This window comes from Nelumbo lutea, chromosome 3 (assembly GCF_056320005.1).
Source record: "Nelumbo lutea isolate HS-2025 chromosome 3, American lotus-T2T, whole genome shotgun sequence".
Classification (NCBI taxonomy): Eukaryota; Viridiplantae; Streptophyta; class Magnoliopsida; order Proteales; family Nelumbonaceae; genus Nelumbo; species Nelumbo lutea.
In genome coordinates, this window is record NC_142686.1 from 80,232,994 (window position 1) to 80,255,739 (window position 22,746).

Genomic DNA, 22,746 nt, shown 5'->3' on the forward strand with positions numbered 1-22,746 from the left:
AATGAAGTAAGAGAGTATTCACGACCATTATCTGAACGGAGAATTTTGATTGGAACACCAAATTGTGTGCGTATTTCAGCATGGAATTTTTGAAAAATAGAAAACAATTCACTTCTTTCTTTCATTAAGTAAATCCATGTCATTCTTGAACAATCATCAATAAAGGAGACAAAATACTTGTACCCATTATAAGACTCTATTTTGATTGGACCCCAAACATCTGAATGAACCAAAGAAAAAGGACTCAACATACGACTCTCAACTCTTGGACTGAAGGACGCACGACGATGTTTCCCAAACTGACATGACTCACATTGCAAAACTAACAAATGACTCAATGACGGGACCAAAATCTTGAGAGCCTTGAGAGATGGATGTCCCAGTCGGCAATGCCATTGTAGAGGAGTAAGCGAAGTCTGAAGAGCAATTGAAGATCTACCACCGTCAAGATAGTACAGTCCACCAGCTTCATGCCCCCCACCAATCTTCTTCCCCGTCTTGAGATCCTGAAAAACACAGGTGGAAGGAAAGAAGGTAACGGAATAGTTAAGAGCTTTGGTTATTTTACTAACAGACATAAGATTGAATGGAAACTTAGGGACATATAAAACAGATGATAAGGGCACAGGAGCCATGTCAATATTACCAACACCACATATGGGAGATGAGGACCCATTGGCAAGTGTAACAGTTTGTGATGTGGAGGTTTCAGAGAGAGAAGAGAACACACCTAGAGTCCCGGTCATATGATCTGAGGCTCCAGAGTCAATAATCCAGGGAGAGGTTTTAGATGACATGCAAGCAATACCTGATTGGGCAAGTGTGGCAGTGGTATGCTGTGAAGTAGTTTGAAGGAACCGTTCATACTCATCACGCGGTACGCTCACCATTTCCCTCCCAGAGGTAGATGTAGATGTGGGATGAGTTCGGTCTGCCGGTTTACTGTCACTGATATCAACCTCACCCGCTACAGCATGATTAACCCATTTAGAGGGAGGGCCATGTAGATCATAACAGAAATTCACTGTGTGTCCCTCTCTACCACAATGAGTGCATTTCCTTGTAGAGTTATTCTTCCCTCTGCCACGACCTCCCCCTGAGTCACGACCACCCCGACCAATCATGGAACTGCCACGGCCTCCTCGGGGAGCATGACCTCCCCCTCTTGTACTATATCCAACCCCTCGAGCTGTCACAAGTGCTGATCTATCAGACTGTGTGGAGTTCTCTGTCTGTCCCAAAGAGATTCTACGAAGCCTTGAGAATACTTCCTCAAGTGTAGGAAGAGTAGAGCCCCCTAATATTTGGGCTCTAACTGGTTCATATTCCGACTTCAGCCCCACTAAAAATCTTGTAACATCTAGTTGCTCCCTTTGCTGTTGCTGAACTTTAATATCTGGAGTAAGGGGGTGATAGACATTGAGTTCATTCCTTATATTCTTCATGTTGGCATAGTACTCTTCTAGTGTTTTGGTTCCTTGTTGTAAATCAAAATACTCCTGATAAAACTGATACACTCTTGTTGTGTTATCTTGTCCAGAATATAGCTTCTTAGCATGCTCCCATATATCCTTAGCCGTATCAAGAAACATGAAGTTGGCACTAATTTTAGGTTCCATACTATTCCACAGCCAAGTCATGATTTGAGCATCTTCTTGCTCCCAATCATCAAACCCTGGAGAGTCCTCCGATGGCTTTTCATCTCTTACATGCTTTACTTTCTTCTTTGCCTTGAGAAACACTTCCACTGATTTGGCCCATGGAACATAGTTCTCCCCATTCAGCTTAATTGAGGTCATTTGTACCCCTAGGTAGTCGGAGGAAATTACCACATTAGGTTTCTGATCATTGTAGCCATCTCCTATTGCTGCCATTGTACTCTTTCACAGTTGCCTCTAACCTTACTTCTCAGCTACAAGCTGATTGATGTTGTTCACAGTTTGATACTTCAGCACCTATTGCAGCCCCTAAACACAACAGTGGGAGCACACACTTGTTCTTCTTTACACTACTGCTGACTTCACACACCTACGACCCACATAAGCATCACAAGCACCACAACACAACAGTAGGCCCTCTTACAACCACTCAATAAAAAAAATTGCGCATCACAAGCACCACAACACAGTCAAACTGCTACACCCAGTTCAGATTTGTTTAACACACTTAAGAGGGCATTACACGACCACAAGGAGCTTGGCAAGGTCACTGCATTCCACCTTACACCACTCGGCCACCTACAGCAGCCCTACACCATTCGGCTACTGCACACACAGCCCTTTTTAGGGCAACAATGAACCTAGTTCTCTAGGTTCTAATCAGTACTAACTGATTCTTGAAGGGTTCCTACCCAGAAATACCAGCAACACAAGAGGACTAAATAACCAACCTTCCTTTGAGAGTATCAGCCAACCATTCACTGCTGAAATCACCTTCCTTGATGAAGAAAACTGTGCGCAGCAGAGAGCAACGAACTGTGATGTCTCAGACCTAGGGCGAACCAGCTCTCTCCATTAACCAACTAGAAACGAAGAGGAGGGTGTCACGAACACAGCTGAGATGCTTTGCAAGCGGAAGCAGGTCAGAAACCTTGCTCTGATACCATGTTTTGGAGCAGCTACAGTAGTCCGAACCAGTGAAGAAGGAAGAAGAAGATGAGGAAGAAGACAAGAGAAAGAGAGAACAGGAGGGTTTAGTCGAACTGATTAGTCTTCCATTCAGTCGACCCCCTTGTGTTTATTAGGTTCTAATTACACTTACAAAGACTAAACTGCCCTCACTTAAGTGTGGGGCAGAGTACTCTAATAAAACAGCCACATAAGCAAAGTACTTAACTGACATAAGATTACTAAATTACCCTTATTCGGCTCACTCTAACACTATTCAATCAGTAATAAAAGATCTCTTTCTCCTTTCCATATTGTTCACTCTGATGTGTGGGGGCCATATCACATGCCAACCATGGGGGGCTATAGGTATTTTATCCTTTTTATTGATGATTATTCTCGTTATACTTGGGTTTATCTCATGAAATCCTAGGATGAAGTACCAATCATTGTGAAAAATTTTCATGAACTCATCCTCACCCAGTTTAATACCCGTATCAAAATATTCCGCTCTGACAATGCTAAGGAGTATTTTGAGAAAACCCTCTCCACCTACCTTGAAACTTTTGGGGTTATTTATCAAAGCTCTTGTTCCTACACTCCACAACAAAACGGGGTGGCGGAAAGAAAGAACAAACATGTGGTTGAGGTTGCCAGATCCCTTTTATTTGCATCCCATGTTCCTGTAAGGTTTTGGGGAGATGATGTTCATACTGCTACCTACCTAATCAACCGTATGCCCTCCAGGGTCCTTGGCTTTAAAACCCCCTTTAGTCTTCTCTTACCGGATGAGGATCTCTTTTCTCTCCCTCTCTGTGTATTTGGGAGTACTTGTTATGCGCATATTCATAGTCACCAAAGGCATAAATTTGAACCTAAAGCTCATAAGTGTGTGTTTCTGGGATATGCCTCTACACAAAAGGTTTATTGTTGTTTTGATCCAGTTCGTGGCACCCGTTTTGTATCTCGGAATGTCACCTTTGCAGAGTTGACTCCTTTCTTTAGTGTTCCTCCTGAGGGGGAGAAATCTGATGCACCCTTTGCTATGTCTCCAACTGTTCCTCTTCCCATCCCTTGTGAGTTTGATCATGGAGTGTCCACCTCTTCCATTGGACCCACCCCTGATCCTCCTCTTGCTTCTGCTCCTACTCTCCAAAGGTGTTACCAAAGGCGGAGATTCAGACATATGCAGGTTGTTTCCGCTCCTTTAGAAGAGCATCTGGCCACTCCCACAGTTCCTGAGGAAACAGGTCAGCCCCTTATTGACCCACCTTCGACCGTCCCTGACCTTGACCTTCCTATTGCTCTTCGCAAGGGCAAGCGGAAGTGTACAACCCATTGCATCTCCAAACATTTATCTTACAGCCTTCTCTCTCCTTCCTACTACTCCTTCCTTGCTTCTATCTCTTCACATGTGATACCCAGGTCTGTACTGGAAGCATTGTCTCAACCTGAATGGAGGGATGCTATGATGACTGAATTTGAAGCATTACATAAGAACCATACCTGGGATGTTGTGGACTTTCCAGAAGGGAAGGAACCAATGGGGTGTAAATGGGTGTTTACCATTAAATATCATTCTGATGGCTCGGTTGAGAGGTATAAGGCTAGGTTGGTTGCCAAGGGTTACATCCAAATGTATGGCATTGACTATCTTGAGACCTTTGCTCCTGTAGCTAAGATGACTTCAGTTAGGGTCTTGTTTTCTCTAGCAGCTACCTTTGACTGGCCCCTACACCAGTTTGATGTTAAAAATGCTTTCTTGAATGGAGATCTGCATGAAGAGGTTTATATGTCTCTACGTCCAGGAGTGTATGGAAAAGAAATGAAAGGCAAGGCGTGTAAACTACACAAATCCCTTTATGGTCTCAAACAATCTCCTCGGGCTTGGTTTGAGAGATTTCGGGCTGCTCTTGTCTCCTTTGGCTACACTCAAACACTATCTGATCATACACTGTTCTTGAAGAGAAATGACTCTCTGGTGACATTCTTGATTGTTTATGTTGATGATATTGTGGTCACGGGTAATGACATTGAAGAGGCCAGTAAACTAAAAGCATTTCTCCACTCTGAATTTGAAATTAAAGATTTGGGAGATCTTCGGTATTTCTTGGGCATTGAAGTTGCTCGATCTAAGGATGGTATATTCATATCTCAGCACAAATATGTCCTTGATCTTCTTGCTGACACTGGTAAACTTGGAGCTAAACCCATCACCACTCCCATTGATCCTAATCATAAGCTTTCTGCCACAGATGGTGCACTGTTGTTTGATAAGGGAGTGTTTCAGAGACTGCTTGGGAAGTTGTTATACCTTTGCATGACTCGGCCAGATATTTCCTATGCAGTAAGTGTTCTCAGTCAGTTTATGCATTCTCCAAGAGATACTCATCTAGCTGCTGTAGAAAGGGTTCTGTGCTACTTGAAAGGCACTCTAGGGAAAGGTATTTTATTTTCTAAGCATGGTCACATGAAGCTGGAAGCCTTTGCTGATGCAGATTGGGCAGGATGTATTGATGACAGAAGGTCCACCTCTAGTTATTGTGCTCTGGTTGCGGGGAATATTGTGTCTTGGAGGAGTAAGAAACAATCAGTAGTTGCTAGATCCTCAGCTGAAGCAGAATACAGGGCAATGGCTCATGGTGTGTCAGAATTACTATGGCTACGATCCCTTTTAGAGGAATTGGGGGTGGACTACGAGCAACCAATGATGCTCTATCGTGACAACCAAGCTGCTATCAACATTGCACATAATCCAGTTCAACATGACAGAACTAAGCACATTGAGGTTGATAGGCATTCCATAAGGGAAAGAGTCTCCTCAGGAGAAGTATGTTTACCATTTATCACATCAGAAGAGCAACTGGTTGATATCTTGACCAAGGGAGTTCCCAAGGGGAAATTGACACACTATATAAGCAAGTTGGGCATGATTGACATCTATGCTCAGCTTGAGGGGGAGTGTAAAGAGACTGGGCCGAATGAGCCCCAACAACCTCTTATGTGATATCTTTTATTTTATCCTTTATTTTATGTTGATGGGCCTCACTTAATGGGCCTGTTATTTGTTCTTATTTTATTTTCTTTATGTAACTACCAAGCTGGCCGCCCACTTAAGGGTATACTTGTCATCATCATTTTGTTTTAGAGATTAATAAAAAATAGGGTTAGAGGAGAAGGAAGACTGATTCGACTTCTTCTTCTCTTACCTCTTCTCTTCAACATACATAGCTTTTGCACTATCATTCAAATCTGATTTGTACTGTTAATCATTGATTTTAAACCTGATATTAGAGGACTGATTCTCATCTATTTCAACCCTTAAATTGTCTTTTTCAGTTTGCACACCTTACCATCCTCCCCCTGAGCAACAAACCTAGGTGGTTGCTCCATATATACCTCCTCCATAAGGTCACCATGAAGGCAGGCATTTTTTATGTCAAGTTGAAATAGGGGCCAATCATACATAACTGCTAGGGAAATTAACACATGGACAGAGCCAATCTTAGCCACTGGTGAGAAGGTCTCCATATAGTCCACTCCATACAATTGTGAATAACCTTTAGCAACAAGTCTGGCCTTCAGACGCTCCACACTACCATCTGGCAAGTATTTAACAGTATACACCCATTTACAACCCACAACATGCTTACCAGGTGGAACAATAGTGAGCTCCCACGTGTGAGTATACTGAAGAGCAGAGAGTTCCTCCTCCATTGCCTGCCTCCACCCAGGTGAACTAAGAGCCTCTTAGACATTTTTAGGTATGGAAATGGATGACAATAATGAAACAAGCTTGCGATGTGAGGCGGAAAGGCGAGATACTGAAACAAAATTGGAAATGGGATGGAGAGTAGAACTACGTTTACCTTTCCATAAGGCAATGGGTAGATCAAGTCCTAAGGGTTCGGCAAGAGGAGCAATGATAGGATCTACGGACAAGGTAGAAGCTGGAGGAGGGGCCAGTGTCGTTCAACATGTATACACTTGCCAAATCGGTGGTCGTTCAGTAGGGATCTGCACTGGATGAGGTGATGAGTCAACTCCAACAGGAACACCCGGAACGGGATCACTGACCGGAAGAGGAAGAGGAAGTAAAGGTGGAGAAGAAGATGCTTCAGTTCCTGAGAAGAAGGGGACAGACTCAAAAAAGGTGACATCAGGATAGACATAGCACTTCCGAGTAATGGGATTATAACACTTGTACCCTTTTTGAGTCCGAGAGTAGCCAAGAAAGACACACTTAATGGAGCGTGCGTCCAGCTTGTCTATTCCAGGACTCAAAAATTGTGAACAAAGCACACACAACCGAAGATACAAGGTGTTAATGGAAAGGGAGACCGATCATGAAGAATGAAGGAGGGCATCCGATTAATGAGGAAACACGCAGTAAGTACAACATCACTCCAAAACCGTTTAGGAACACTCATATGATGAAAAATAGACCGAGCAGTTTCAAAGAGATGACGGTTCTTTCGTTCAGCCACCCCATTTTGTTGAGGAGTGGATGCACATGAAGTTTGATGGATGATGCCATGCTGTTCTAAATACTATTGAAAGGAAGTAAGAAAGTATTCACGACCATTATCTGAACGAAGCACTTTGATTGGAACACCAAATTGTGTACATATTTCAGCATGAAATTTTTGAAAAATGGAAAATTGTTCACTCCTTTCTTTCATTAAGTAAATCCATGTCATCCTTGAACAATCATCAATAAAAGTGACAAAATACTTGTAACCATTATAAGACTGTATTTTGATCGGACCCCAAACATCTGAATGAACCAAAGCAAAAGGACTCAACATACGACTTTCAACTCTAGGACTGAAGGGAACACGAAGATGTTTCCCATACTAACACAATTCACATTGTAACGACGACAAATGACTTAAAGACGGAACCAGTATCTTGAGTGCCTTGAGAGATGGATGTCCCAGTCAACAATGCCACTGTAGAGGAGTGAGAGAAGTCTGAAGTGCAACTGGCGATCCACCACCATCAAGGTAATACAATCCACCAGCTTCATGCCCCCCCACCAATCTTCTTCCCCGTCTTGAGATCCTAAAAAACACAAGAGGAAGGGAAAAAAGTAACAGAACAGTTAAGAGTCTTGGTTAATTTACTAACAAACATAAGATTGAATGGAAACTTAGGGACATATAGAACAGATGATAAAGAAAGAGAAGCCATGTCAACATTGCCAACACCACAGATGGGAGAGGATGAACCATTGGCAAGGGTAACTATTTGAGATGTGGAAGTTTCAAAGAGAGAAGAGAACACACCTGGAGTCCCGGTCATGTGATCAGAGGCTCCAGAGTCAATAATCTAGGGAGAGGTTTTAGATGACAGGCAAGCTATACTTGAGTGGGCAAGAGTAGCAGTAGTGTGCTGTGAAGTAGACTGAAGGAACCACTCATACTCATCACGCGGTACACTCACCATCTCCCTCCCAGAAATAGATGTAGATGTGGAAGGAGTTAGGTCTGCCTGTTGATTATCACTGACGTCAACCCCACCAGCTACAGCATGATTGGCCCATGTAGAGGGAGGGCCATGGAGATGATAACAGAACTTTACCGAATGTCCTTCCCTGCCACAGTGGGTACACTTGTAGAGTTCCTTTTTCCTTTGCCACGGCCTCCCCCTGAGTCATGACCACCACCTCGGTCAAATATGGAACCTCCATGACTTCCTCGGGAGGCATGTCCTCCCCCATTTGTACCACGTCCACCTCCTCTGGCTGTCACAAATGCTGATCTATCAGACTGTGTGGGATTCTCTGTCTGTCCCAAAGAAATCCTACGAAGCCGTGCAAACACTTCCTCAAGTGTAGGAAGGGTAGAGCCCCCCAATATTTGGGCCCTAACTGGTTCATACTCTGATTTCAACCCCACTAAGAACCTTGTGACATCTAGTTGTTCCCTCTGTTGTTGCTGAACCTTAACATCTGGAGTGAGAGGATGATAGACATTGAGTTCATTTCTGAGGTTCTTCATACTGGCATAGTATTCTTCTAGGGTTTTATTTCCTTGTTGTAGATCAAAGTACTCCTGATAGAGCTGATATACCCTTGTAGTATTATCTTGCCCAGAATACAACCTCTTGGCATGTTCCCATATGTCCTTAGCTGTATCTAAGAACATGAAGTTGGCACTTATTTTGGGTTCCATACTATTCCATAGCCATGTCATGATTTGAGCATCTTCCTGTTCCCAATCATCAAACCCTGGAGAGTCAGCCGGTGGTTTATCTTCTTTCACATGCTTCACTTTCCTCTTTGCCTTGAGAAAAGCTTCCACCGACTTGGCCCATGGAACATAGTTCTCACCATTCAGTTTAATTGAGGTCATCTGTACACCTAGATAGTTAGAGGAAACCACCACACTAGGTTTTTGGTCACTACAGCCATCTCCTGTTGCTGCCATGATACTCTTTCAATGCTGCCTCTAATCTGAATTTCCAGTCACCAACTAAGTGCTGCTGTCAGGAGTTTGATGTTCCAGAACCTACAGCAGTCCCTAAACACAATGATAGATACACAAGCTTTTGTTCTTGTCCACACCACTACCGATTTCACAAAACCATGAACCACACCGACATTAATTCAGCACTTACTAACCACATGCAAGCCCTCTTACAACTACTCAACAGAGATTGTGCATCACAAGCACCACCACACAGCCATAGCTGTCACACACGGTACAGACCTGTCTAACACTTTTAAGAGGGCACTACAAGACCAAAGAGAACTCAATTAGTCCCACTGCATTACACCTTGCACCATTTGGCCACCTACAGTAGCCCCTACACTATTCGGCCACCTGCAGCAGCCCTCACACCATTCGGTCACTGTAAGCACAGCCTGTTCTTGGAATTTTTTCCAAGAACCAGGGCAACAACCAACCTAGTTCTCTAGGTTCTGATCAGTCCTCGCAGGTTCTTGAAGATTTTCAACCCAGAAATACCAACAGAGATAACCAACCTTCTTTTGAGAGCTTCAGCCAATCATTCACTGCTGAAGTCGTTTTCTTAAGAATGGAGGTTCTGCGCACCAGAGAGAAAGAAGAGCTTTGATGTTTCAGGCCTAGGACGAACCAGTTTTCTCCATTGACAGCCCAGAAAAGAAAAGGAGAGAACTGAAGTTGTCACGAACTGAAGCAGGTCATGAACCTGGCTCTGATACCATGTTTCGACTGCTGCTACAGTAGTCCGAAACAGTAAGGAGAAGAAGAAAGAGAAGGAGAAGAAGAAGAAGAGAAGAAGAAGAAGAAGATGAAAGAACTGTCGAACTTGATAGGCTAAACCCTATCAGTCGACCTCGTAATAGTGATTAGTCTCTAATTAATTGTACAAAGACTAAACTGCCCCCACTTAAGTATAGGACAAAGAGTCTCTAATAAGACTGCCACATAAGCACATAACTTAACAAAGGTGAGTTGACTAATCTACCCTTATTCGGCTAACTCTAACAATCTTAATCCAAACAACCTACCGGGTCCTCTAGCTTCTATTTGTTCTAATGATATGAGGGGACGTACTACCCCCGTCTTGTGTAGCACCTCTTCGTTTCATAAAAAGAGAAATATCAACCCAAGAAATTCAAATGAAGAAAAGATTTTTATAGGCAACTTAAATGGGCATGTAGGGAAAATAAGTGTAGGATATGAGATGGTACATGGGGATTTGGATTTGGGGAGAGGAATGAATCAGGAGGTACAATATTAGGTTTTGTAATAGTTTATGATATGACAATATTAAACACCTTTTTCCAAAAGAAGGATGAACGGTTAATAACATTTAAAAGTGGATCAAACATAAGTCAAATATATTAGTGGTGGTAGATGTGCACATTAGGAAATAAAAGAGAAATATGGAAGAAAATAGGTGTTTAAGAATTAAGTGGGAAAACCTAAAAGGAGAAAAGAGCTCAACTTAGACATTTAGCAAAAAAAAAAAAAAGAGCTCAACTTAGAAACAAGTTACAATAGAAGGGAATTGGAACTTAGATGGAAAGATTAATGATATTTGGCTTGAAATGACAACCAACATAAAGAAAGTAGCAAAGTAGGTCCTAGGAGAATTTAAAGGGAAATGGAAAAGTATTAAAGAAACTTGGTGGTGGAATGAAGAGGTTCAAAATATAATCAGATTAAAACAATCATGTTAACATAGAATGGCAAAAAGCTAAAAATGTAGAAAATTGGGTAACATAAGAAAGGAAGTAAAAGAAAAGTGAGTGAAGCTAAATGTAGGGCTTATGATGAGCTTTACCATAAATTAGGCACTAAGAGGGAGAGAAAGGAATGTATAAACTAGCTAAGCTGAGGGTAGTGGTTTAAAAGCGCAAGGTGCAAAAAAGGCGCAGGGGTCAATTTGCGCCTGAGGCAGGAAGTATGATGTTGAGACAGATCACCCTGTAAGAATATTGTTCCGTCATGGCCATACATTCCTAATTGTGAACCATTAAAATAATCTTTTCTGTGGTGACTTTCTTCCCCCTCCCCCCCTTGATGCAATGATCCGTTGTTAACCTATGTTTATTACCTTCCTAAATGAAGTTTACTGAGAATTCAGCAGGCCCAAAACACCTCACGCTTCAGGCGCAAAATGCCCTTTGCACTTTTGCCGTGCCTTTGCTTTTAAAACACTGGCCTCAGGTTGATTGCTTCTGCTGGAATAGATAGGTGGAGGTATAATAAGGAGATGGAGGAAGGAGAGTTTACCAAGGTAACAAACTGGAGAAGGACCTTGAAGGTTGAGGCTAAGCAGTTTCTTTTTGAAAGCTTTAGGGTGAAAGGGAAGAAATCTTTGAAAATCAGAGAACTAAGCATGACCATGGTCTTATTGGTCGGGAAAGAAGCTATAGTTTGGTGCCGGACATTCTTGGAGAAAGCAATTCAGGTGAGTGGAAAGTTTAGAGTGCAAAGAATCAAATGAATTTAATAGTAGGAGATTTGTAGCAGAGAAGAGAAAGAACTCTAAAGGAAGGTTTGTGGCTCTGTTGGAGTTTTTTGGGGAAGGAAGAAAACAAATGGTTTGTTTTCCTGAAGGAAAGTTGGGGAATGGATGGAAAGAAGTGTCAACTGCTTTGAAGGATTTCTCTACCCGAGAGGAATTTGGAGAAGGTAGAAATTCTGAGAAGAACATCTACAGGTAGTGAGTGGAGTTGGTGGATGTAGGAAACAAGAGCATTAGACAGAGGTTGCAGGAGTACAAATTCTTGGTAAAGCAGCAAAAGACTGCAGAATGGTATGCAATTAGCTCAAGAACGAGTGGGAGAAAAAGTTTATTGTAACTTCTACAATACCTCCGAAAAACTGGAGGACGGTTGCAGAAGAGTTATTAAAGAAGTTAAACTTGGGCTGTTCTATCATCTTAACCCCCTTTTAGACTTGTAAGGCCCTGTTTGAGATAGTTGGGGAGGAGTTACAACTCTATGCTTTGTGTTGTAAATCGAACTCAGCTTCTGTAACTATCACAAAATGGACTCCTCATTCAAATTCTAAGGATCTGCATGTGAGGGACAAAGTAATAGTTTGGATATTGGGTCTGCTGTTTCATCTTTGGACCTCAGAGGTGTTTGCTTCCATAGCTGCTCTGTGTAAGGCAAGACAGGAAGGTTCTTTTGTGGAAGATCTCCACTCAGCTGCAATTTGTATGAGTAATGTGCATTTGGATGATATTCCTTGTTCAGTAAAACTGATGGTTGATGGAGTGTTCTACATAGTTTGACTGGTTACAGCCATTGAAGTTGCCTTGTGGAGTGAGGGGAGAAGGAAGGAGGTTGAGAAGGTTGAAGAAGAGTGGCTATGTGGAAGCAAGGGATTGGCTCATTCAAATCTCGATGACATTTACGCTAAAATGGTATACTTGGGAGAGGACGACTCAAAAGGAAACACACCAGCAACCAAGGGGAAAGAGCCATTAGGAGAAGAGGAAAAGGTGGCGAGTTACAGGTCTTATGCTCAGGTGCTAACAAAAAGAGCCTGTAGGGAGAAGGCTACTCGACAGGTTTCACCAAATAAGAATTGTTCTAGTCAAGGTGGAGAGAAGGGACTGAAACAATCTTTAAAAAAGCAAGGGGGTCAGTTGGCGAGAGTAGAGGGCCACATTGGCACAAGTAGAGAGGGAACACTCTTAAGCCGCAGGGAGAGCTGTTCAAATGGGCCTAAAGAGAGTAATAGTGCAGCCCATAGGAGGGCAGTTGGGGTGGGCCGAGTTACAACAAGGTCTAATTCCTCATAGGCCCTTAAAGAAGGAGTGTTTGGGTCCTACCCAGTTAGCCCACCTAAGAACAAGTCATGTAACCTTTTAAGTGGTCACGTGGGTCAACTAAAGGACTGATGACGGACACAGATTTTGGTCCATCAGCGTCCCCAATTCGAAGGGTCACAGGGAGGAATGGTTCTGTTAGTAGCAGCTCATTGCGCCGGAGAGACATAATCCAAGAAATAAGAGAGCTGGTTTAACAGGGTGTGTAGAAGAGGAGGAAGATTTAGAGGAACTTAGCAAGGAAGATTCTGAATTTGACAAGTCTGATACCTCAAGTATTGGGAGTGTTAGGCCAGAGAAAACCTTTGGGTTTCAAGGGGATGAAAGCTTTGACACAGAGTGGCTTTTCTTGGAGGAAGACAAAGGCAAAAAAGATGACGGTGAGACTGTTATCATTACCTCTAAATCCACTTTGGAGGTGGGTAGGGAAGAAGAGATGCCAACCAGCCTGGGTAATGGACACCGCTTGGGGGATCCGGAAGCTATCTCGAGGTTTCAACAAGTGCATGGTGCCGCGGTTTTGGTTTCTAACTATTCTTCTGAGCAAAGCTTGGGTGTAACCAGTAAGGGGGTGTCAAATTCTCAAGTTCAGCCTCAGTCTAATATCGAACCTTTGGAAACTGGTTTTTGTAGGTCTAGTCCCAAGACAAAAACCTTCAATGGAAGTCCTTCAACAAAACCCTCCTCTCCATGTGCGTTAGTCTTTGATTTTAAGAATACTAATGAGCTTTCTGTGTTGAGCTACGGATTTCATCCAGTCCCAACCATTGTCTGCCAAAATCCAGCAGGTTACGGTTAGAGATGAGGAAGAAGGGTTTAAAGGAAGGAATGTTGAGGCCGAATGGAAGGCACAAGGTAAAGAAAAGGGAAAGAAAGGAATGTTACGGTTAGTCTGTGATTCAATTGAGGAGTTGACTAGGAGGGAGGCAGAAGATAGATACATTAAGGAAGACTTGAATCTACAAGAGGCTAGCCAAAGAAAAGGGAAAGAAAGGAATGAGGGTGAGGGAATTGGGAAGTGATCGATGAATCAAATGGCTGAAGAAATGGGCCTGAAACTGAAAAAAGTAGTTAGTGTTATAGGGTATGCCAAAACGAAGGGGAAGAAGGAAAGGATTGTCCAAGAAAGAGGAAGCTATCGGAGGTAGAAAGATTAAAATAAGATGTTGCAACAGACTTAGAGTTCAGTGCCAGGGGGGAAAGAAGGAAAGTGATCAAGTAAGGGATGGTGGTTTCCAGGGTGGAAATTTTAGTGATCCAATGAAGATATTGAGTTGGAATATCAGAGGGTTGGGTAGTGCTAGGAAAAGGAGGATAATAAAGGATATGGTTAGAAAGGAAAATCCAGATATAGTTTTGCTTCAAGAAACAAAAGTGGCAGATTGGATAGGAAATGGGTGAGAAGTGTGTGGTGCTCTAGAGGATTAGGATGGTCTTTTTTGCCTTCATGCGGGGCTTTAGGAGGTATAGTGACATTGTGGAGGAAAGAGGTAGTGGAGCCAATAGAAGAGCTAATAGGTCGGTTTATGGTTTCTTTGAAACTTAAGGGTGTGGGAGAAGAGTTTACCTGGGTGGTGACGAACGTCTATGGCCCGGATAGGTATGGAGAGAGAGGCGAAATGTGGGAAGAGCTCTATGATATAAGGGGTTTGTGGGAGGGTCTGTGGTGTTTAGGTGGGGACTTTATGTGATCAGGTTTACAAATGAGACCAATAACCCCAATCAAGCGATCACAATCAACATGAGGAGATTCAATGAATTTATTGACGAGTGTGGCTTGTTAGAAATTCCCCTTCAACAGGTTGTCTTCACTTGGTCCAACCGACAATCTACCCCGAGATGCTTTAAGCTGGATAGGTTCATCTTTAGTTCAGATTGGGGAGAACATTGGTTAGGTCTGTTAGCTAGGGCCTTGCCAAGAGTCACTTCGGATCATTGGTTGATAAGCATTGGAACTAGGAACTTCTTGAGTGGGCCTAAACCTTTCAAATTTGAAAATATGTGGCTAACACATCCAAACTTTACCCATAAGGTTAAAGAGTGGTGGAGTGAAGAAGTGGTGGGTACCCTTGGGAGGGGTGTCAAATTCCATAGGAAAATTCAGAGGCTAAAAGGTAAATTTAAAGAGTGGAACAGGGAGCATTTCGGGAGAGTGGAGGAGAAGAAATTGTGTTATTTCTCAAATTGAACTCTTGGATGAAAAAGGACACGATTCTCTCTCAGAAGAAGAAAGGACCTTAAGATGGACCCTGAAGGAGTTGGAAGAAATAGTGCTGAGGGAAGAGATGTGTTCGAGACAAAAATCAAGGCATCAATGGATTAAGGAAGGGGATGGTAATACTAATTTTTTCCATGCAATCGCTAATGGAAGGAGAAAAAACTTCGTGGAAAAGTTAGAGATCAATGGTGAAGTTGTGGATGATCAAGAGGAGATTGCTAATGTTTTCATGAATCATTTCAGGGCAGTCTACAAAAGACAAGGGGATGTGAGGCTTAGAGTGGCCTAGATTGGACTCCGAGGTGGCAAATCAGTTGGAAAAGGATTTTGAATTGGAAGAAATAAAGGGAGTTGTGTTTTCAATGGATAGATCTAAAGCACTTGGACCTGACAGTTTCACTATGACTTTCTTTCAGGATTGTTGGGATATCATCAAGTTAGATTTGTTGGCAGTATTTGAGGAGTTTGCGGAAGTTCACTTTATAAGTCCAGGGATCAACTCCACCTTCTTCGCTTTGATTCCTAAAAAGGGAGATGTTGTTCAACCGAAAGACTTTAGATCCATCAGCCTAGTGACTAGCATTTATAAAATTTTGGCCAAAGTGTTGTCGTTAAGGTTAAAATTAGCCCTTCCAAATTTAATAAGCCAATCAAAAGGGGCCTTCATTCAAGGAAGACAGATTACAGATCAAATCTTGATTGCAAACGAATGTGTGGAGGACTTCAAGAGAAGGGGGAAGAAAGGTTTCGTATGTAAACTAGACTTGGAGAAAGCTTGTGACATGGTCGATTGGTCTTTTCTGTTGGAGTCGCTAAGGAACTCTAGGTTTGGAGAGAAATGGTGTGGTTGGATTGAGGCTTGTTTAAAACCTTGCCATTTTTCAATTTTAGTTAACGGAGTGGTTAGAGACTTCTTTCCAACTTCTAGAGGGTTGAGACAATCGGATCCTCTGTCTCCTTTCCTTTTCACTTTGGTAGCCGATGTGTTTAGTAGGTTCATTTCGAGAGCTGATGGTTTGGACATGTTTAGAGGATGGAGGGTAGGAAGAGAGGGTATTGTGGTATCACACTTGCAATTTGTGGATGATAAAATCATTTTTTGTGAGACCGGAGATCCCTTAAAGGCTAGAAACTTGAAACGAGTAATAAAGTTGTTTGAATGTGTGTCGAAGATGAAGGTCAATTTTGAAAAGAGTTGTGTGGTGGGGGTAAATTTGGTGAGGAGTTAAGTGAGGTAGTAGAGTCCTTAGGTTGCCTTACCTCTAGCTGTTCCTTGAAGTACTTGGGTATGCCTTTAGGTGATAGTCTAAGAGAAGGAAGATTTTGGAATTCGATTGTAGAAAAGATGCACAAAGAAGCTGGTAGTTTGGAAAAGAAACTACATTTCCCTCGGAGGTCAAATCACTTTAATTAGAGCTGCTCTTGCGAACTTGCCAACTTACCTTCTCTCCGTCTTTAGAATGCCGCAAAAGGTGATTTTGAAGGTACAGAAAGTCATGAGGGATTTCTTGTGAGAGTCAGGGGAAGGGAGGAAGGATCATGTGGTTAGGTGGGAAATAGTGTGTAGGAGGAAGGGGGGGTTTGGGATGAGGTAATCTAAGGAAGAAAAATACAATATTATTTGGCAAATGGCTGTGGAGGTGGCCTCCAGAAAGGGAGAGACTTTGGCATAAAGTTGTAGGGAGTGTGCATGGTGTTGCAGACAATGGTTGGGATGCTGGTGTATCTCGGTGAGCTACTACGCTGAAATCTCCATGGAAGGCTATTCATAGTATTCTCCCCGTTTTCCTAAACCTGATCAGGTATGATGCTTGTACTGGAGATAGGGTTTTGTTTTGGGAGGACGTTTGGATTGGTGACTCTGCCCTCAAGGACCTCTTTCCCTCCTTGTATTCCATCTCGTGTTTTAAAAATGAGCTAATTCAAAGGTTTGTATCCTCTTTTTCTTTTGGTATAAATTGGAATTTGGGTTTTAGAAGAGATTTGAGAGATTCTGAGCTTGACCAAGTTTACTCCTTAAAACTATTGATCATGTTTGCTTGGACCCTTCTTTTGTAGATTCCTGTATTTGGAAGCCTTTGCCCTCGGGATCCTTTTATTGTACTTCTTTCCTTGCTTCCTTGTGCTCCTTTCCATTGCTTCAACTTTTTCATAGCAAGGAAGTTTGGTCCAAACCTGCCCCTCTTAAAGTGGGATCCCTTTGTTGGGAAGTCTCCCTTAGGAAAATCAAGACTCCGGATGTAAAAAAGAAGACCTAGTCTTTGTATCTCTCTTAACTGGTGTACCCTATTTAAAGCAAATGAAGAAAGTTGCTACCATATACTAATCACTTGTCCTTTTGTTGTAGGCCTTTGGGAAAAGCTTTTTGATCTTTTTGGGTGCAGGTGGACAGAACCGGAGCATATTTGCAATCTTTTTTATCCTACAACTTTCAGGTGGCCAAAGAGAAGATGAAGAGTTTTGTGGAGGTGTGCTAGAGGTGCTTTGGTGTGGAGTGTGGGAGGAATGAAATGCTAGAATCTTTAATGACAAGGAGAGGGATCAGGCATGTGTGTTAGAAAGTATTTTATGTAGGGCCATAAGTTGGGTAAAATCCTTGGACCTGTTCTCATCCTACACTTTTGATGATATAAGGAGGAATTGGGAACTAGCTAAAAGTTCTGCAGTCATAAGCAAGTTGGTGGTGGATTGGAAGCATCCTGATGTAGGCTTCATTAAATTAAATTTTGATGGCAGTAGTTTGGGCAACCCGGGGCCATCTGGAATAGGGGGAGCCTTTAGAAATGATGAGGGCCAGATTGTAGCTCTGTTTTTTGAACCTATATGGTTGGGAGATTCAGTAAATGCAGAACTCCAAGCTGTGATACAAGGAGCAGAAATTGCAAAAGAGTTGGCAGTGGAGCATTTAATGATTGAAGGTGACTCCAAATTGGTTATTGGATGGCTAAAAGAACCAGAGATGGCAGTCTGGCCGTACAGGGGGGCTTTGAGAAGATTTAAGTGGCTAGCATCAAATATTTCAGTCACAGTTCAATGGGAAAGAAGATAGGCAAATGGGCTGGAAGACTTCCTAGCTAAACAAGGAGTACATAGGAATCATCTCTTTTGGGCTCAATTGTAAGCTTTATGATGTAGTTTGGAGGCTGCACGTCGCACCTCTTTCTGGGAAATTGTATGATGTATACTAAGTTTTTTAATTAATAAAATTATTATTATCTATAAAAAAAAATTGTGCCTGAGGCACAAGGCGCATAGGCGAGGCGTGCACCTTTTTAAGCAAGGCGCAAAAATCATTATTTGGTAATGTTGTTCATTCATTCATCTTAATAAAACATCTTCTTAAAAAGCAATTAAAACTATAAAATCATTATTTTTTGTGTGAAATCTAAGAATTTAAGACCCTAACATGGACATGTTTGGGCTTGCCTCGAGGGGTGTAGCACAGGGATCCAGGGACGGAGCCCCTGGCCCAGCCATTAGACTAAAACAAAAGAAAAAAAGTGTCAAATTTTCAAAAGGCGCTCGCCTAGGCTGAGGTGCAAGGCGCACTAAGCACATGCCTTTTGAAAGGGCTGCGCCTAGGACCTGGGTGAGGTGCCTACCCTAAAATGCACCTCGCTTGTGCATCTAGGCATGCCTTTTAAATCACTGGCTGAGGGAAAGGAAAAGTAGAGATTTATACCATGTTAGGTGCATTAAAGATGAAGATTAAAGAATCTTGGCGAAAGATGAGGACATCAAACAAAGATGGAAAAACTATTTTGAAAATTTATTAAATGAACAATAGGGAGAGGGTGCTAATGGAGGAAAAACTAGCCATACTAAAGTAAAAGAAAAGATGAAAAACTAAATAAGATGAAAAAGGGGAAGGTGTTAGGGCCTGATGGGATTCCAAATTTCTAATAGAAGTGTGGAGAGGTAGGCTTGTTAAGGCTAACCAAGCTATTTAATAAGATAATAAAAGAAAAGAGGATGCCTACTAGTTGGAGAAATAGTAGTATGATGCCAATATTTAGGAACAAAGGTGTTATATTAATTTGTAATAACTATCAAGGGATTAAACTCATGAGACACACTATGAAACTTTGGGAGAGAATAATTGAACAACAATTACGATTTGAAACAAGTGTCTTATAGAACCATTTTAGCTTTATGCTAGGGAGATCAACCATGGAAACTTATTTTTTTATTTGAGATGATTGATAAAAAAAGTTCAGAGAGAAGAAGAAAAATCATATGGTGTTCATTGATCTAGAAAAGGGTTATGATAGAGTTACGAAAGAGATCATATGGTGGGTTGTTGGGAATTATGAAGCTTGTGGTTGAGACAGATTCCCAAATATTAGTTGAAATCATCCAAGGAAACTATACTCTCCCATGGAAATTATGGTACTGGAAGGATCATCTGAAAAACTACTTAATGACCATGGACATTGTGGTTGTACACATTTTTAGGGAGGCTAATTGGCTATCCAAAGTGGCCAGCAATTCTCTTTCACACGTTAAATACAACTCTTACGAAGATCTACCTCCTAAGGCCTAACATCTTCTTAGAGATGATGGTTCAGGCATTCCTTTTTTACGAGTTTTCTAAGTTTTTTTTCGAGATCCACCTTTTTTCTTTTCTTTTTCCAATTATAATTATTATATAATGAAGGTGGATCTTGATGTAATTAGATTTTCTAGAGGGGCAAGGCTTCTACGTCCCCCCCCCCCCCCCTAGGCCTTTACTTCTTTTTTCACAATTAATAAAATATACAATTTAACAGTGGCCACCCCTCCATTGGGAGAAAACTTTGGGGTTCAAAAAGAAAAAGGGTATGCATGAGGGGGAAACAACCAATGTTAGAACACCAATGGGAGAGACTTCAGATTTTACAGTTATGATGGTTCTTCATCAAGGTTCAGCTCTTAGGCCTTATCTATTTGCACTAATCATAGATAATTGAGTAAACATATCCACGAAGTTCCACGGTGCATGTTGTTTGTGAATGACATTGTCTTAGTTGGTGAAACTAATGAAGGATTAAATGCAAAGTTAAGCTTAGGGACAAATGCCTTAGAAACAAGATGTTTTAAAATAAGGACTTAAACAGAGTATATGACATGTACTTCGTAATAATAAGAGTGTAAATCAGGATACACTTAGGATTGAAAACCAAGAGATAACTCAATGAGACCATTTTTGGTACTTTGGTTCAATAATTCATAACACATGAGAGATTGAGGAGGATGTCACCCACCTAGAGAATTAGAGCATGCTGGAAAAAATGGAAAGGTGCATCTGAACTTTTGTGTGATAGGAAAATGTGATTGTAGGAGAACTCTATAAAACAATTGTAAGGCCAGTTATGTTGTATAGAGCAGAGCGTTGGGAGTCAAGAAACAATATGTTCAGAAAATGAGCGTGCCTGAAATACAAATGCTTAGATGGATGAGTGGACAAACTAAAAGGGATAGGATCAGGAATGAAGCCATCCGTAGAAACCTAGGAGTAGCTCCAATAAGTGATAAAATGAGAGAGAATAGGCTAAGATTGTTTAATCACATGCATAGAAGACCACCAACAGCTCCAGGTAGAAGAAGTGATTTGTTACAAGTGGAAGGGACTAGAAGAGCTAGGGGTAGACCAAAAAGGACATGGGTAGAAGCACCAAGAAATGATTTAAGCACTAATAATTTAATAGTGGATATGGTTTTAAATAAAATGGATTGGTGAAACAGGATTCATGTAGCCAACCCCATATAGTTGGGACAAGGCATGGATGATGATGATGATGATGATTATATCTCTAAGTTAGTGGCATCAACCATTAACTGATCATAATCCTAAAATATAGAACAAGGGTGTGCACAGAAACCCATATCCTTGTGTTTGTACAAAAGGAAATTTTTGTTTGTAATGAAAGAGGTATACAACATCTATTGCCCCATGTCTTACGGGGGACATAACCAAATTTTCAGAAATAAGTATTTATTTGACATTTTTTATTTCAATACTAATGCTCTAAGAATTGGGGGAGATAGCTGTTCGTGTAAGACGATGGGTTGCCTTAACAGTGAGAAAGTGTATCATAATCCCACTCCAAGCCCTAATGTCATTATCCTACTCCAAATGATGACTCCAAGGGGACGTTCTTTTTTCCGATTTTGAGAGGGGGGAAAGCTGGTCAATGGGATTTTGGTTCCCATTGACCAAGAAACCCATGTTCATTTTTCAGATTTATATAAAGACCGGTGAAAGTTTATTTTCTTGTGTACCACTTACCTGGGTAAGTTATACCTATTTCCTAGGTGGGTAAATTAACTTTCCTATCTAGGAAAAAGTTTTCAATACTTGGATGGGACAAAAATGCCCATTTTAATAAATGGAATTTTAATGGCTAAGATTGTCATTGCCTTATTTACATGGGAAATAAAAGAACATGGGTAAATGCACTTACCCGGGTAAGTCTTTCCTGGGAAACACTTACCCAGGTAAGTGCATTTACCTGGGTAAGTGACTTACCAAAAAGCGAACAGGGCATAAAAATCTGATCCCATCATTGTTTCATCCATAAAATGGTGTATCTTGGTCCTTTACAAGTGCTCACCTTAAGATAATTCAGGCAGAGTATGTTGTTAATTTTCATATATTTATATTTGGGAGAGTTCACTAACAAAATCTATTATTAACACTGTTCAGGGAGAGTTGCTGGACATTACTTGGAATCACTTGGTTGGGGCAGAACAGGTTCCACCTCTAGCTCTCTTGGAGGAAATATTTTTCTTGAAATTGCAGGAAAATGACTGTGCTGCAGCTATCTCCATAATTGGACACAAGACAAGTGAATTACATGCTTTCTCTGAGAAAACATGGTTTAATTTATTCAAGATGAATTCCCACCGCATTGAAAAGCGTACACTTATTAAGTTGATACATGAGTTGAGTTTCCTTCTTGCCGGAAATCACCATCCAAACCCTTCATTCAAGAATATAATATCATCTTGTAGAGAGTTTATCAGGACCCATTTAACACCACATGATATTAACCCTGTAGAAAAGGTTGGAATGAACTTTTCAGGGATAATGGTGGACTCTTGATGAAATATCTGGTTCCCTAGTTCAGCAGTGGTTGTAATCTAAAAAAGCGTTGCAGTGAACACGATTAATTGACTACATGTTTCCAAGCCGTCTGACTCTTTTTGGATAGGTAGCCATCTGACTTGTAGGCATAGCTGATGGTAGCCACTCAACCTATCATTTCAAATAGTAAATATGTAATTGTTCTTAAGCTGTATATGCAATTGGGTATTACTAAATGACTGCAACCAAATATATAATTGGTCTTAAATTTTATTTATTGACTATTTTGTTTTTATTTATGATTTTTTTTCTAGGGTTGGGCAGGGACCATGATCTGTAACTTTGAATCAAATTGGATTCTGGAACCCAATGTACACAACTTTGCACTTTGTTGATCAAAACTTGTACAGAAAAGATGAGCACGCATTTTATGGACCCTTTGGTGCACCTTTTGCACGAACCTTCTAATTATTTTTTGCCACATCATTTTGATTTTGAAGGACTTGGGCTGCATTTGGCGTTCCTTATTTTAAGGACCCATCTTCTTTTTGCTGTTGAAAATTCAGTGTTCATAGGGA

General features: G+C 41.4%; 1 protein-coding gene across 1 annotated transcript in view; it reads left to right on the forward strand.

Moving 5' to 3' along the window:
• Nucleotides 1-22,603, forward strand: part of EMB2279 (pentatricopeptide (PPR) repeat-containing protein) — an 83,192-nt gene extending 60,589 nt beyond the window's left edge. The window contains exon 9 of the mRNA XM_088975758.1: nucleotides 21,788-22,603. Within this exon, the coding sequence (XP_088831884.1) occupies nucleotides 21,788-22,186 (399 nt within the window). The 3' untranslated portion in view covers nucleotides 22,187-22,603. The remainder of the gene's footprint in view (nucleotides 1-21,787) is intronic.
• Nucleotides 22,604-22,746: the final 143 nt, after the last annotated feature.